A 17,383-nucleotide genomic window follows, 5' to 3' on the forward strand; every position below is an offset into this window, starting at 1 on the left:
ACAAAGGACATATGGAAAATTAGAGGCAGACTAAATTATATAATTATGCTTTTCATATTATTATTGGAATTTAGGTCATTTGTTTAAATTACAAATGTCATTATCATCCTTTGTATATTTTTAGATCACCCTCCCCATACACACAATACCCTTTTTTATCTAAGCCATTTCCATTGTATATGTACTGTAATATTACATAGAATTTTACTGCTGGTGTCTTTCTTTTTAAAAAGGAGATAAATGGTTAAGCTGGCTATATTTCAGTAAAATTATTTTGCTGAAGCCACAAAAGAATATTAGGTTTGAAATTGTTATTTTCTTATATTTTCCATTTTGACTTTATGAAAAAGAAGAGATTACTGTCCCAGGGCAAAGGGCTAATTTTTTTTTCCTAATAGAAAGTAATTAAGTCTCATGCCTGTGTGAATATAGGCTATTATCACATTAGCTTACTTCCATTTTTTTTCTCCATTACTTTCCATTTCCTTCTGTTTTAATATTTAATACTATTCTAAATAGAATGATATTGAAACACATCTTTTACAGAACTGTAGAGAAATCACTTTTGTTCTGTTGTTATCTGGTAAATTTATTTGCTTTACTCTCAGGTATATTGACAAATAAAAACTTCTCTTTCATCCAATCCCCTCTTACTTTGTTATAGAAAATGTTGTCACTCCATATTCCACTAATGATACATTTGTATAATTATTGACTAATATGCTACATTATTTATGTCCATATATCCTCAGGGGCTTCTCCTTTGAACTGACAGTTATATGTTATGCTTATTCATTATTTACATAATTTTTATTTAAGTAATTTACATAATATTATTCTTATTATATAATCAAAATTTGCTCTGCCCTGTTCTTTTCAACAGTGGGGCAACCTCTGTCATCAAAGTGCTTGGTGTTCAGGTTCTTTCTAGAGAAGTTTGATTGTTTACAAAAATTCTAGTTCTAATCTTGGCCTTTTTTCTTTATTTTAATTATTCAGACTAAGTAAAACAGAAGTAGGAAATTAGAGAATGAAGCCACATGTATATAATATTTTAATAGTAGCCTGGAATTCAGAGGGTATTATCATTTTTATTTCCTTTCAGTGGGTGATTCCTAATGCTATCCAATCACAGAATTTCTAAGTTAGATGCAGCCATCTAGTCCAATTCATATCCCAAAATGAATCTTTACTATAATATAACCAAGAAGTGACCATTCAGTTTCTTCTTAAAGACCTCCAGTAAAAGGTAAATCCACTAACTTCTGAAATTACTCAATTTATTTTTGGATGGATAGCTCTAAATTTTCTTGACAGCAAACATGAATTTATCTTTTTGCAGTCTCTACCCATTGTTCTTAGTTGTACTCACAGAAGCTAAATAGAACAATCCTTCTTCTTTGTGATAGACAGCTCTTCAGATATTTGAAGACAGATAAAACTCTTACCCCTTGCCCACCAAGTTTTTAGACTTAAATCTCCAGATCCTTCACCTAATCCTCATCTAACACAAACTTAAAGCCTTTTGCCATTCTGATTATCTTCTTGAAATGCTTTATGATTTCTCTTAGCTCTCATTGCAAATTTCTCTCCTTTAGGTTCCTTCCCTTAATAGAAACAAAATAGTAATTAGAAAGAAATAACTGTGGCAAAATGGATGAGTTGAAACAGTTCCTATGTCCTCTCTGCTGGTATGGCATAGCAGTATACTATACCATTTTAAAAAATTATGTATAGGACTTCCGGTTAAGATGGCAGCAGAGTAAGGAGCAGCCGCTCGATCTCTCCTAACCGAAGCATACAGGACTCCTCAAGGGGACATAAAAACAAATCCAGACGAACAAAGGAGCCCCACAACAGGGCTCAGCATTGAAGGTACGCAGAATTGGGGCATTTCCACGCTATAAAGGGATGAAACAGCTCTCACTAAAACGCAAGAGGAAGGAGCTCCGCTAACCCCACACACACACACACCACGCACAGCGCCAAGGCCAACACACAAGAGTGAAAACAGGATTGGGGCTACCAGTAAATCACTAGCAGCCCCAGGGCTTGTACCTGTAAACTGCAAGACATGGGACCCCAAGTGGCTGGGGGGCACGCACAGTCCTGCGCTGATGAAGGCAGTGCCCTGGGCGCGGACAAAGAACTCTAACGCAAGGACTTTCCCGAGTGTCTGCGTGGGTGAAGGCAGTGCCCTAGGCACGAATAAAGATCTCCAGCTCAAGCTAGGACATCGAGTGAGGACCCGGTGCAGACAGGAGTGCCACTGTGGAAGCAGCCCTCGAGACCGCTGAAGGAGCCTCGGGCAGAGGGGCAGACTGGGGACTATCAGGAGGCCTGACCCCGAGGACAAGGAGAACGGAGCCCTCAGGAACTTAGAAAGAGCAGGCAGATCCTGAGTGTGAAGACAAAGCTGAAAAGGGGCGGGGCTAACAATGGCAAACCATAGGGAAGCCCAGAAGAAAAAGATTATCAAGAAAAACTCTGGAACATTCCACAACTTCTACACAGAGAAAATCCAGACAACAGAGGAGGACAAACAAAAATCCAAACCTTCCCAAAACAATGAAAGCTGGTCACAAGGTATTGAAGAGTTCAAAAATGAGATGTTGAAGAAGATGGAAGAGATCTGGCAAGAAAATAACAGTTTAAAAGGCAGAATTTCGCAATTGGAAAGTGAGGCAAGTCAACTAAAGACCAGAAATGACCAGATTGAAAAGGAAAACCAAAAGATTATAGCCGAAAACCAGTCCTTAAAGGCTAGAATTGAACAATTAGAAGATAATGATCTCTCAAGACAACAAGAACAAATAAAACAAAGTCAAAAGACTGAAAAAAATAGAAGGAAACATGAAATATCTCAATGAGAAAGTGACAGACCAAGAAAACCAGTCTAGAAGAGACAATTTGAGAATCATTGGTCTCCCTGAAAAGGGAGAAATTAATAGAAATTTGGACTCCATACTAAAAGAAATTATTCAGCAAAATTGCCCCAAAGTTCTACAACAAGAGGGCAATATAGACATTAAAAGGATCCATAGATCACCCTCTACACTCGATCCAGATAAGACAAGGCCCAGGAATATAATAGCCAAATTCAAGAGCTTCCAAGTAAAAGAAAAAAATCTTACAAGAAGCCAGAAAGAGACGATTCAAATATCAAGGAGCACCAATCAGGATCACACAGGATCTGGCAGCCTCCTCGCTAAAAGACCGCAAAGCTTGGAACATGATATTCAGAAAGGTAAGAGAGCTGGGCCTTCAGCCACGGATCAACTACCCATCGAAACTGACTATATACTTCCAGGGGAAAGTATGGGCATTCAACAAAATTGAAGATTTCCAAGTTTTTGCACAAAAGAGACCAGAACTAAATGAAAAGTTTGATACCCAACCACAAAAATCAAGAGAAACATGAAAAGGTAAATAAGAAACAGAGGGAAAAGAAAGAAAACTCATAATTTTTTAAACTTGACTCTTTAAGAGCTTAAATAAGATCTAATTATCTGTATTACTATGAGGAGAAATGCTATGTATAATTCTCTGTAGTGAACTCTACTCACTATTATAGCAACCAGAAGAATAATTCATAGGGAGAGGACAGGATACTAAATGGTCTAAGATGACATGGGGCATGGGAAAGAAGGGGGGAATAGTAGGGGACACCAAAAAAAAATCTGAGTAAATAAGAAAAATAGGATATTCTATTACACACAAAGAGGGCATGGGAAGGGGAGGCGATAAATACTATTATAAGAAGGAGAGGAAGAGAGCATTAAGAGGTAATAATCAAACCTTACTCTCACTGTAATCAACCCGGAGAGGGAAGAGTAGCTTTATTATCCATTCGGATAAAAAACTCCATCTAACCCTACTGAGAAAGTCAGAAGGGATAAACCAAAGGGAGCAGGGGAGTGGGGAGGTCAAAAAAGGGAGGGGAGAAGAAGGGGGAGGGAATTCATTAGGCCTTTAAAAAACAAAGAGGGGAATAACAAGGGAGGGGGCAGAAAGGAAAGTCAATCAAGGGAGGGGATAAGGGATACCTGCTCAAAGCAAACCACTGGTTTAAAAGTAAATAGTGTAAGAAGAAGGGGTGGGTCTAGGGGAGGATACAAAAATGTCAGTGAATGCACAACTGATAATTGTAACTCTGAATGTGAATGGGATGAACTCCCTCATAAAACAGAAACAAATAGCAGAGTGGATCAGAAACCAAAATCCTACCATAGGTTGTCTACAAGAAACACATATGAGGCGGGTAGACACACACAAGTTTAAGGTTAAGGGCTTGAGCAAAATCTTTTGGGCATTAAATGAGAAAAAGAAGGCAGGAGTGGCTATTGTGATTTCTGACAAAGCCAAAGTAAAAATAGATATGATTAAAAAAGACAGGGAAGGTCATTACATCCTGATTAAAGGCAGTATAAACAATGAGGAAATAACACTGCTCAATATGTACGCACCAAGTGACATAGCATCCAGATTCATAAAGGAGAAACTGGCAGAGCTGAAGAAGGAAATAGATAGTAAAACCATACTAGTGGGAGATCTAAGTATTTCTCTGTCAGATCTAGATAAATCAAACCAAAAAATAAATAAGAAAGAGGTAAGAGAGATGAATGAAGTCCTAGAAAAATTAAATTTAATTGATATGTGGAGAAAAATAAATAGGCACAAAAAGGAATACACTTTCTTTTCAGCTGCACATGGTACATTCACAAAGATTGACCATGTAATAGGGCATAGAATCATTGCAAACAAATGCAAAAGAGCAGATATAATAAATGTAACCTTCTCAGATCATATTGCAATAAAAATAATAATTAGTAAGGGCACCTGGACAGGAAAATCAAAAAACAATTGGAAATTAAACAACATGATTCTCCAAAACCAATTTGACAAAGAAGAAATCATAGAAACAATCAACAATTTCATTGAAGAGAATGACAATGATGAGACATCCTACCAAACTCTGTGGGATGCGGCCAAGGCAGTACTCAGGGGGAAATTTATATCCTTGAGTGCATACCCAAAGAGCCCAATTTTTGGGACAAAAATCCACTATTTGACAAAAACTGCTGGGAAATCTGGAAAACAATATGGGAGAGATTAGGTTTAGATCAACATCTCACACCCTACACCAAGATAAATTCAGAATGGGTGAATGACCTGAATATAAAGAGGGAAACTATAAATAAGTTAAGTGAACACAAAATAGTATACCTGTCAGATCTCTGGGAAAGGAAAGATTTTAAAACCAAGCAAGAGTTAGAGAAAATTACAAAATGTAAATTAAATGGTTTTGATTATATTAAGCTAAAAAGCTTTTGTACAAACAAAAACAATGTAGTCAAAATCAGAAGGGAAACAACAAATTGGGAAAAAATCTTTATAACAAAAAACTCTGACTACTCAAATATACAAGGAGTTAAATCAATTGTATAAAAAATCAAGCCATTCCCCAATTGATAAATGGGCAAGAGACATAAATAGGCAATTTTCAGATAAAGAAATCAAAAGTATCAATAAGCACATGAGAAAGTGTTCCAAATCTCTAATAATTAGAGAAATGCAAATCAAAACAACTCTGAGGTACCACCTCACACCTAGCAGATTGGCTAATATGAAAGAAGGGGAGAGTAATGAATGCTGGAGGGGATGTGGCCAAATTGGGACATTAATGCATTGCTGGTGGAGTTGTGAAATGATACAACCATTCTGGCTGGCAATTTGGAATTATGCTCAAAAAGCTATAAAAGAATGCCTGCCCTTTGATCCAGCCTTACCATTGCTGGGTTTGTACCCCAAAGAGATCATAGATAAACAGACTTGTACAAAAATATTTATAGCTGCGCTTTTTGTAATGGCAAAGAACTGGAAAAGGAGGGTATGCCCTTCAATTGGGGAATGGCTGAACAAATTGTGGTATATGCTGGTGATGGAATACTATTGTGCTCAAAGGAATAACAAACTGGAGGTATTCCAGGTGGACTGGAAAGACCTCCAGGAACTGATGCAGAGCGAAAGGAGCAGAGCCAGAAGAACACTGTACACAGAGACTGATACACTGTGGTAAAATCGAATGTAATGGACCTCTGTACTAGCAGCAATGCAATGACACAGGACAGCTCTGAGGGATTTATATTAAAGAACGCTACCCACATTCAGAGGAAGAACTGTTGGAGAGGAAACATAGAAGATAAACAATTGCTTGAACGCATGGGCTGAGGCGGACATGATTGGGGATGTAGACTCGAAACTACCACACCAATGTAACTAACAACAATATGGAAATAGGCCCTGAAAAAGGACACATGTTACAACCAGTGGAAATGTGCGTTGGCCAGGGGTGGGGGGAGAGCAGGGGGTGAAGGGGAAAGTAGGGGCATGAAGCATGTAAACAGGTTAAAAATGAGTATTAATAAATGTTTAAATTTTAAAAAATTATGTGTATTTTAAAAGCAAAGAAACAGATTGTGTCACAATTATTCTAAAGATACCCTTTTCAGACAAATATACTATTCCTTCTTGTGATATCAGGGGATAACCCAGAATTCTTGAAGACTGTGCCAGTTGAACTCAAATTCTAGTACATTTTGCTGTGTTGGAAGAGTTTTAAGAATAGAGAGAAGATAGGCCATTTATACCATTTGGAGGCTAACCTAAATATGGAGAGATTCATATGAGAATTTTGACCACTGATTAATTTTTTGACCTTTGCAATCTGTAAAACACAAACAAATAAATAATGATGCTCTTTTTTTTCCTGGTGCAATCCTCCTTTACTTCTACCAGGACAATGATGATGATTGGTTAAAAAAAAGAGCAGGAGATGCTTAAAACTCGTCTATAAATATCAATTATTATTGGCCTTAACATGTAATTTTTGTCTATTGATAAAAGCGTCGACATACATGAAAGAACCTAACTATAGCCAAGATAGTGTTCCTACTAGATGTTAAACTAGAGATCTAAAGTCTGCCATTATATGAAAGGAATACTTACAGCTTTCTTACTGAGAAAAAAAAGTACAGCTTCATCACATAGTTAAAGATAAAAAAAAAAAAAAAAAAAAAAAACCTTTCACAGGATATTTTATTACCTTGTCTTTCAGTACTCATTATGAACATAAGCAAATAAAAACTTGAATATTTTTATATTGAGATCTCTTCTTTTTTCTTTATCACATCCTTAGCATGTTGATCTAGTAGTGAGATTACAGAATCAAAGGGTATAAATAAATTTAGAACTCTTTATCAGTACCATATTGTGATAGCAATGTAAAGTGCTCCATCAGCATTGAATTGTGTGTTTTTTCTTTCAAGAACTACTTATTCATATCTCTTTCACCACTTGTCTATTGTACTTATTCAGAGAACAGATTTTCCTCTTAACATGTTTCTGTCAGTCCTATATAGGATTTTTATAACAAAAGCTTTTATAATAGATTTTTCCCATTCTGGCGTTTTTTTTTACTTGTTATTCTAAATCTATTTCTTTTTGTTCAAAACTTTTAAATATAATGAAATTCATTTATCTTGTCTCAATTTCATCTACTTAAAGAGGTAAAACAAAAACTCTCTTCATAAGGAAATTCAATCTCCCTTTTAAAAAAAATTGAATTATAACCTTTATTTAAAGTTCTAATTGTTCTAATTAAAGTTATAATATAAAGTTATAATTGTTCAGTTTTATTTATATTTTACTTATTTATCTTTATTTATCTCATGCTATTCTTTATTAAATTATTTGTTTTGTCATGAGGAAATATAGTTTACCCAAAGAAGTTACATTTCAACCCTAACAAAGCACTAAACACAGATCACATGTACTTCTTCCCTCTATAAATTGCCAAAATGTTTTACTTCTGTCCTATCCCTTCCGTATTACTCTGGAATGCCCTTTCTCTCAGCACAGTTCCCCACTTCCTTTTTATTACCCTCTACCTTTATTTTAATAATTTTTTTAACATTCATAAATGCTGTGTTCCTGTTTCCTCCTTTTATCCTTACTCCCCAAACCCATTTTGAGGTTGTGTTCATGTTGTGTTAGAACTTGTTCATTGATGTGCTTGAGCAGCTCTTCCTCCCCCCCACACACACCAAAAAAAGGTTTCTGTAGTTGTACGCCTATGTGGAATTGTTGTGGTTGTGTTTGAGGGAGATATTAAGAAAAAAGGGTTTCCTACAACTTTACTTCAGCATCTTCATAAGAGATATGTTACAACATCTTACCCATAATTTTCAAAGCTCAGTTTTTGCACTATTTATATTTAGCAAACATTTAGCAAGACCTAAATATGTTCAAAGCACTGTGGTTTTCAATGGGTGAGGAAAAAATGTTTAGACCTGGTCTTATTTAAAATGAATTACTTACAAGAAAGTATAATCCAAAATTCAGTATTTCTTTGTGTTAATATGTCAGTGTAGTACTTAGAAATCTATCAAATCGATAAAATAGGGAAGAATAACTTTATATCTTAATAAGGTAAGCATGTAATTAATGAAACATTGCTATTTCCTCTTGTGAATTAGAATGTAACCCTATCAGATTTGGTATACTGTAAAAATCCTTTTCATACTCTTTAGACTGTAGAATTCTAGCCTCTACAAAAAGTTCTGACGTGCGTTTAATCACCTATGAAGGAGACCTAAAGTCTGGAAAACAAGGATGAGGGGTTTAAGGACTAGGGAAAAAGAGACAGACAAGAGACAGAGAGAGATCTTCAACATGGTGTTACCTGGCCAGCTCAGAGAGAGAGTCTGAGCCCATTGCTTATAGGTTTTTAGGACGTCAATCAAAAAAGGGAAATGGCAAAGGTTTTAACATAATATTAACATCCAATTGTAAAGATAAAGGAATGAGGATTAACACAATTGTATAGCCAGGTGTTCAGGAAGAGTATTTTGCAAATCTATCCTGTCTAGTGAAAAAAATTTCTCTCTTCCCAGAACTCTGGTCCAAACCTATTCAGTTTGACCACTTTTTCAGATGTTAAGTGTAAGTCTTTGACATTGCAAAAGATCTTTACAAATTGTTTGCCAGCTTTCAGACTGCAGATAAAATAGCAGCTTAATTTTTAAATTCAACAAAATTTTTAACCCGATCCAATTTAGGGTTCATGAATCAATCATGTGAAATATTAGAAATATATCCATAAGCCTGGTCCATAAGCACTTTGCTGATTAGAGCCAGCTTTTGAATACATCTTTAATATCTTCATGATTCATTATAACTGAAATTCTTTGACTGTTAACACTTAGAATGCTGTTTCTCCTTCTCTTTTTAGAATTTGAACTTTACAGGGTTTCGTAAAATTCTCAAAAAACATGACAAGATCCTGGATACAACTCGTGGAGCAGATTGGAGAGTGGCCCATGTGGAAGTGGCACCATTTTACACCTGCAAGAAAATCAACCAGCTTATCTCTGAGACAGAGGTAAGATGATTCTCCCTTCTATACCAAACATTCTTAATCCTATGACTATTGTCTTCTGGATAGCTTCTCTTTGATAGTGGGCCATGTTATATAACTTTTCCTATGGCTCTCAGTTTTCTCACCTATAAAATGAGTGATCAACTTTGTATACCTTTTGTAATTAGAATTTTGATAATTTTTGCTTTTGATTATATGTATTCACCTTGTCAGTTTTAATTTTTTTTCTACATCAGTTAACATCTACTCAGAAATTATCCCAGATTTGCAGAAGATACTTTATTAGTTTCCTTGATATTCTTGATCTTTTGTTTTTCCAAATGAATTTAGTTATTTTTTTTGTAGTTCTGTAATGTAGTTTGATTGGTATGGCACTGAATAAATTAGCAGAAAATATTTTAAAGAGATGCTTTGGAACTAATACATTTATTATATAAATATGATGAATTTTATGTTAAACTTTAGCTTTTTTTCCTAGGCTGTGGTGACCATTGAACTTGAAGATGGAGATAGACAGAAGGCCATGAAGCGTTTACGGGTCCCTCCATTGGGAGCAGCTCAGGTTAGGATTTAGTGCTAACATTTTTTGTCTCTTAACAGATGGACTTAATTTCTAAGTCAGGCTGTTTAGTTATGGAATATATTTCCTATGTAACATTTTTATATTCTATTTTAGCTCAGGATTTCAAAGGCCTAGAATTACAAGGAGTTAATCACAACTGAAAAGCATTTTTTAAAGGGCAATTGCTATTATCCCTTCTTTTGGGGAATTTTGGTTTAAAAATTGCAACACTAGAGCATTTGGTGGTGGAAATAATGACAAAAAATACCCATTATTTTGGTTGTTGGGTTTTTAAGAAATATTGAAAGTGTTGATACCTGCAGCTAGGAAAGGAGTAAAGACATAAGAACCCAAGTAAATATTTGTATATTCAGTCACTGTAAATTAATTGTGTCTTGAACATTCACTTTTAGGCAGGCTAGGTGGCACCATGGATAGAGTGTCAACCAGGAAGGTAGGTCCAGGTTCAAATATGGCTTCAGACCCTTAGGTGTGTGATCTTGGGCAAATCACTCTGTCTGCCTCAGTTTTCTCATCTGTAAAATAGAAATAATAATAGGACCTACCTCCCAGGATTGTTGAGAAGATTTAAGTGAGATATTTGCAAAGCTCATAGTCCAGCTCCTAGCACATAATAGATTTAATAAAAGTTTGTTTCCTTCTCTTTTTCCTACTCTTTCTTTACTTAAGGTATTCTTGGAGAACCTGTTAATTGAATTTTCTGAATCTTGGTCCAACACAAATATTCCTATATGGTTTATATGAGGTCATACTCCACTCTCACAACCTTTAGCCTAATTCAGACTCTCATCATCATCTTTTACTGACACTATTGTACTTATCTTCTAATTTTTATTCTTTCTCGGGTCTAGCCTATTTAACTCATTCTCTAAACAGTTGCCAAATTGATAATCCTAAAATATAAATCTGATTATACTGATTCTCTACTAAAATTTTTTCAGTAACTCCCAGTTGATTTTAGAATAAAAGTAAAAAATCCTCAGCCTGACATAAAACCTTCAATAATATGACTCCTGCCTACCTTTCCAGATTTAATATGATTCCCTTGTGCATTCTCTTTTCCAATAAAAGTGGTCTGCTAGCTATTTCTCAGTATATAGTCTTTTCACCCACTGTTACTTTGTCTTTTCACATCTGATCTCCCTTAGCTCAGGTGTGCTTTTCTTTTACTTCCACCTTTTAGAATCCTAGAGCTTCCTTCAAAACACACCCAAATAAACATTTTTTTTATCTTCCCAGTTATTAATTCTTGAAATTATTTGTCTTATATATAATTTGTATAATTTATCTTTAAATGTGTTAACTCTCCCCTCACCTCCCTTGCTTTCATGGTAAGAACACAAAGAAACAGCCTTTGTGTTCTGAGCAGCTGCTATTTTGGATTGAATTGAAAAATTCTTCTTATAATTTTAAGTATTCTCTCTTATTTATCCAAAATGCTTTTTTTTCTATCCCTAGCCTGCACCTTCATGGACTATATTTAGAGTTGGTCTATACTGTGGAATATTCATCGTGCTAAATATTACCCTTGTGCTCACAGGTAGGTATCCTCTATTTCAAATAGAATTATTTGTAGTATATTCTAAAGCTTAGGATATATCAGTATAAAGAGATAAATTATATATGTATACACATACAAACACAAGTGTGTGTATATATGAATATCCCTCTGTTAAAATAAAATCACTAAAAAGAAGTTTTAATTGTGGAGTTAATTGTGCTTATTAGTTAAATTCACTTTGGTATACTTGTTTCTTTAGGAAATAACTAGTTAAATATTCTCTTTTTTCTTTATAGTTCTGTACTTTCTTTATATAGTAATAGTTCCCTTAGCCAAAGTTTACTTCTTCAGCAGCTTCAAATCTCTAATATTTAACCAACAACCAGGAAATAAACTGCTTAAATAGATGTTTTAAAGCTCATGCATTTTACTCAAAAGAAAGCCCATTCTTCCTTTATTGTCTATTTACTGTCTTTTTTTTTTTAGGTAATTCTAACAACATTGGTTATTAGTTTGGCAGTCTACTCTATAATAAATGTAATATATTAGAAATGGAATTGGGTGAACTTCTTGAAGCAGGCCGATGCTAGCAGCAAGCAGTGACAGTATGTCAGAAGGAAGAAGGCAGAAGAACAATATAATAATTGCAAGAATTCTAAAAGCTTTGTAGGCTGAGTCCATTTAAAAAAGAGGGAAATAGTGTTACATAACTTAATAGCTAATGGGATAATATGATATAATTTTGTTTGTAATTGTGACCCTTTATCATCAGAAGGAAGTTGCAGTTTGGTTCATGGTACTTTGAGAAGACAAGGAAATATGTAATCCATTTTAGAAAGATTTCCATTCAAAATATTTCAGATTTTAAAAGTATTAATGTATAAATGAGTAAATTTAGATTATCTGGACATTCACTTATGTTAAATAACTCATTCCTCCCATAATTCCAAATATAAAGTTTTCCTTTACAAAGAGTTACTCTTTTTCATTTTTTAGCCTTTTTCTAAATTTGAATAGTGAGAAATGAGTAAAACTTTCAGGCAGTGTTACACTCTATATTGTCATATTAGTTTTTTTATTGTTACTCTTCCTTATTAGTTTTTTAAATACCTCAGCCCAGGTTGTAATGGCCTCAGAAAAAATAAGAAATAAACCTTTGCCATTTGTTTTCATAACTTTAAAGTGTGATTGAAGAATTTCTAGTGTACCTCTCTAACCACTCACTGTAATAGTGATCCACAGGTTGTATTTTGTACAAAGTACATTGTTAATCTTAGCAGCATCTTTTTCTCAGTGGTATAGTGGAAAATGTGTCAGACTTTGAAGTTAGAAGGACTTGGGTTTCAACCATTTTATTTCTTGTGTGACCTTGGTCAAATCATTCAAACCCCTAGGACTTTGTTTTCTTCATGTGTAAAAAGGACTTGAACATAGACTCCAAAGTCCCTGCCTCCTCTAAATCCATAATCCTGATATCCTAAAATATAAATTAAATAAAGTTATCAAGTACTTATTATGTGCAGATTATTAATATGTGTGCTAGGATCTTTAAAAAATATATAAATGAAACACTACGTGGTAGAATTTGTAGTATAAGGAAGGAATATAGCATACACAATTCACCGTAATACATATTGATACATAAATTCCTTAGTGCTATAAAGTGTTATGTGAGGTCATAGAAGGATGGTTCTTACTAATGGGAAATCAGGTAAGACTTCCTGACCTTTGAGGTTTGACTTTAAAAGATGGCTAAACATTAACAGCTGTAATGGTGGAGGAAGGATATTGTTGGCATTGACTACAGCATTAACAGAGAGAGAGAAGTAAAAGTTTTTTTTAGGAACAGAGAGTTTGGGGATAAGTTGGCTTGAGTTTATAGTATCATGTAGAATGAACAATTTTATACAAGGAGAGAGAAGTAAGATGCAGCAAGGTTGCAAAAAGCCTTGAATGTCAGGCAGAAGAGAAGAAACTTCAGAGGTCAGACAGAATCACTGAAGATCATTGAGCAGATGAGTGATTTGCTAAGATTAGTCAGGGAAAAGTATAAAAAATGGATTGTAGGAAGTTGAAAATGGTGATGGATATACCTATTTAGAGGCTGTTGTGTAATTTCAGGAGGGTTAGTGTAAGGGCCTTATGGCAATGACAGTTGGAATTAAGAGAAGATGAATGTGGAAAATACTATAATATACAATTGACATGATTTGTTTACTGAGCACATACCAGAAGTAAGGCAAAGGGGTATAAAAGATATCAAGGTTTTGAACATGAGACACTAAATGAGGCTAGAAATAGTGAAATCAGAAGGAACAGAAGTTTGTTTTGTTGCAGGATGGTAGGGATAGAGTCACATAAAAAGCTCAGTTTTAGACCTGTAGAGTCTTAAATGACAGTGCACAGATGGGTAGCTGGAAATGTGGGTTTAAACCTCGGAAGAAGAAGTTCATAGAGGAGTATTTGTTTTCTTCATAGTGGTTGTCATAGCACTGACACTGAATTTTCACAGGAGACAATTAAAAAAGAAAAAACAGTCCAGGTTGCAATCTTAGGTAATATCCATTGTGAGGAGTTGAGAAGAAGATGAAATTTCAGTGAAGAAATGTTTATAGAGTGATAGAAGAGAAACAGTACATAGTGCTGAATTCAGGGGAGTAGACAATTCTCCCCAGGGTAGTCAGCAATGTCAAATGCAATAGAGTAGTCAAGGAAAAGATGTATTGGAGAAAAGAAAAGGCTATTAAGTTTGATGATTACAAAGTTATTGACAACCTCTCAAAGTGTGGTTTTTCATAATGAAGAGAGCATATTGCAAAGAAGTGAGGAAGAAGAGGATATAAACAAATTTTCTAGAAAAAATAAGATAGCCAGTTGTGATAAATGGTAAAGAAAAGGATTTTTTATGAATGTCAAGCAGAAGGCTTGAGCATGCTCCTGGACAGATGGAAAAGTAATAAGAAAGAGGAAATGACTATTGGGGCACTGTCTCAGATGAGGTAAGATAATGAATGACCTGGAGTTTAGGTCTAGAGACTAGGCTTAGTCAGGAGTGTGTATTCCTCCACTTGTAGGGTGAAATGGGAATGTCATTGTGTTAGAATTAGTAAACTAATGGAAGCCTAGGTCCTAGTTCTGTTCTATCTTAAGAATGTAAACTCCCCAGTTAAAATGTAAGCTGTTCTAGGATAGGATCTGCTTGTTTTTCCTTTATCCTCAGCACTTAGTACATTGCCTGGCATACACAAGAAGCTGTTAATAAATGTTTGCTGATTGAGTGAGTGGTTGCTTCTCACTGTCTGTGCCACTTAACTTCTCTGAATAGGAGTTCCCTGCTCCTTCCATTTCAGAGTCCTTTTGAGGATGAAGTGAGGTAACTATGTGATAGTCCTTAAGATATCCTAAAATATCATACCATATAGTTTGGTGGTTGACAGGGCCTTCGGGTTCTCCTGTTCATTTTCCTCCACTATTTTGTGTTAAGCTATTAGGCAAGCCAGAAAAGTCAGAGAGGTCATAACATAAGACTTAAATATCTAGTCATAATCAACTGGATCATTAGCGATAAGCCCAAGAACATGATTGCTATTCAGTATTTTTTTGTGTGTACACTGACAGCAGCAAAATAATTTCCCAATTTTCTTGTTATCTACAGAAAAAGCCCTAAAACATAGATTGGCAATACTTCATCAATTTCCTCATTTTCTTTTTTATTAAAGTTTATTGTTTTCAATTACATTTAAAAACAGTTTTTGATCATTGTTTTCTAACATGTTGTGATTCAGATTCTCTCCAAAAATTAATCTAATATAGGTTATATCAGTGCTTTCATACATTATATATTTCCATATTCCCCATGTCATGACTGAAGGCATATATCACATCTTCAGTTAAAAAATTCATGAAGGAAATAAAGTGAAGAATAGCATTCTTTGTTGCAGTCATATTTCAGTATTCCTTCTTTGTGGAATGTGTGTTTTTGTTTTTGTCTTTATCATGCCTTGGGGCTATCTTAGAAACTTTTTTTACTAATAATAGTTGAATCCATCACAGTTGATCATTGTGCAATATTTCTGTTTCTTTATATGCTCTTCTTCTGGTTCTGCTCACTTCACTTTGCTTCAGTTCATAAAAGTCTTTCCAGGTTTTTCTGAACTCATCCTGTTCATCATTTTTTATGTCATAATAATTTTCCATTATAACCATATACTACAGCTTGTTCAGCCATTCTGCAGGTGATGAACATCTCTTTGGTTTCCAATTCTTTGCCACTACAAAAAGAGCGGCTAAAAATATTTTTGTACAAATAGGTCCTTTTATTTTATCTCTGATTTCTTTGGGATACAGACCCAGTAGTAGTATTGCTGAGTCAAAGACTATGCATAGTTTTATAGCCCTTTGGGTATGGTTCTGTATTGTTCTCCAACATGGTTGTATCAGTTCACAGTTCCACCAGTAGTGTATTATTAGGTTTACAATTTCCCCACATCCCCTCTAACATTTATCATTTTCCTTTTTGGTCATGTGGTATCTCAGAGTTGTTTTAATTTGCATTTCTCTAATCAGTAGCGATTTGGAGCATTTTTTTCACATGATTAAAAATAGTTTCAATTTCTTCTTTTTTTAACATTTATTAATATTTATTTTTTAGAAAAGTTAACATGGTTACATGATTTATGTTCTTACTTTCCCCTTCACCCCCCAAACTCCCCCTCCCATGGCCGATATGCATTTCTACTGGTTTTAACATGTGTCATTGATTAAGACCTGTTTCCAAATTGTTGATAGTTGCATTGGTGTGGTAGTTTCGAGTCTACATCCCCAATCATGTCCACCTCAACCCATGTGTTCAAGCAGTTGCCCCTCTTCTGTGTTTCATCTCCTGTAGTTCTTCCTCTGAATGTGAGTAGCATCTTTACCATAAATCCCTCAGAGCTGTCCTGGGTCATTGCATTGCTGCCAGTACAGAAGTCCATTACATTCGATTTTACCACAGTGTATCAGTCTCTGTGTACAATGTTCTTCTGGCTCTGCTCCTTTCGCTCTGCATCAATTCCTGGAGGTCTTTCCAGTTCACATGGAATTCCTCTAGTTTATTATTCCTTTTAGCACAATAGTTTTCCATCACCAGCATATACCACATTTTGTTCAGCCATTCCCCAATTGAAGGGCATACCCTCATTTTCCAGTTTTTTGCACCACAAAAAGTGCGGCTATAAATATTTGCATGCAAATCTGTTTATCTATGATCTCTTTGGGGTACAAACCCAAGAATGATATGGCTGGATCAAAGGGCAGGCATTCTTTTATAGCCCTTTGAGCATAATTCCAAATTGCCATCCAGAATAGTTGGATCAGTTCACAACTCCACCAGAAATGCATTAATGTCCCAATTTGGCCACATACCCTCCAACATTCATTATTCTCCCCTTCTATCCTTTTAGCCAATCTGCTAGGTATGAGGTGATACCTCAGAGTTGTTTTGATTTGCATTTCTCTAATTATTAGAGATTTAGAACACTTTCTCATGTGCTTATTGATAGTTTTGATTTCTTTATCTGAAAATTGCCTATTTATGTCTCTTGCCCATTTATCAATTGGGGAATGGCTTGATTTTTTATACAATTGATTTAACTCCTTGTATATATGAGTAATTAGACCCCATCAGAGTTTTTCGTTATAAAGATTTTTTTCCCAATTTGTTGTTTCCCTTCTGATCTTGGCTACGTTGTTTTTGTTTGTACAAAAGCTTTTTAGTTTAATATAATCAAAATCATTTATTTTACATTTTGTAATTTTCTCTAACTCTTGCTTGGTTTTAAAATCTTTCCTTTCCCAGAGATCTGACAAGTATACTATT

General features: G+C 34.9%; 1 protein-coding gene across 3 annotated transcripts in view; it reads left to right on the forward strand.

Moving 5' to 3' along the window:
• XPR1 (xenotropic and polytropic retrovirus receptor 1) overlaps positions 1-17,383 on the forward strand; it is a 255,578-nt gene that overhangs the window by 160,188 nt on the left and 78,007 nt on the right. For all 3 annotated transcript variants that reach the window (XM_044676921.1, XM_044676922.1, XM_044676923.1), the window contains exons 5-7: positions 9,293-9,442; positions 9,918-10,001; positions 11,481-11,562. In XM_044676921.1, coding sequence (XP_044532856.1) covers positions 9,293-9,442; positions 9,918-10,001; positions 11,481-11,562 — 316 coding nt within the window. The remainder of the gene's footprint in view (positions 1-9,292; positions 9,443-9,917; positions 10,002-11,480; positions 11,563-17,383) is intronic.

Source organism: Gracilinanus agilis, chromosome 4 (genome assembly GCF_016433145.1).
Source record: "Gracilinanus agilis isolate LMUSP501 chromosome 4, AgileGrace, whole genome shotgun sequence".
In the NCBI taxonomy this organism is placed as follows: Eukaryota; Metazoa; Chordata; class Mammalia; order Didelphimorphia; family Didelphidae; genus Gracilinanus; species Gracilinanus agilis.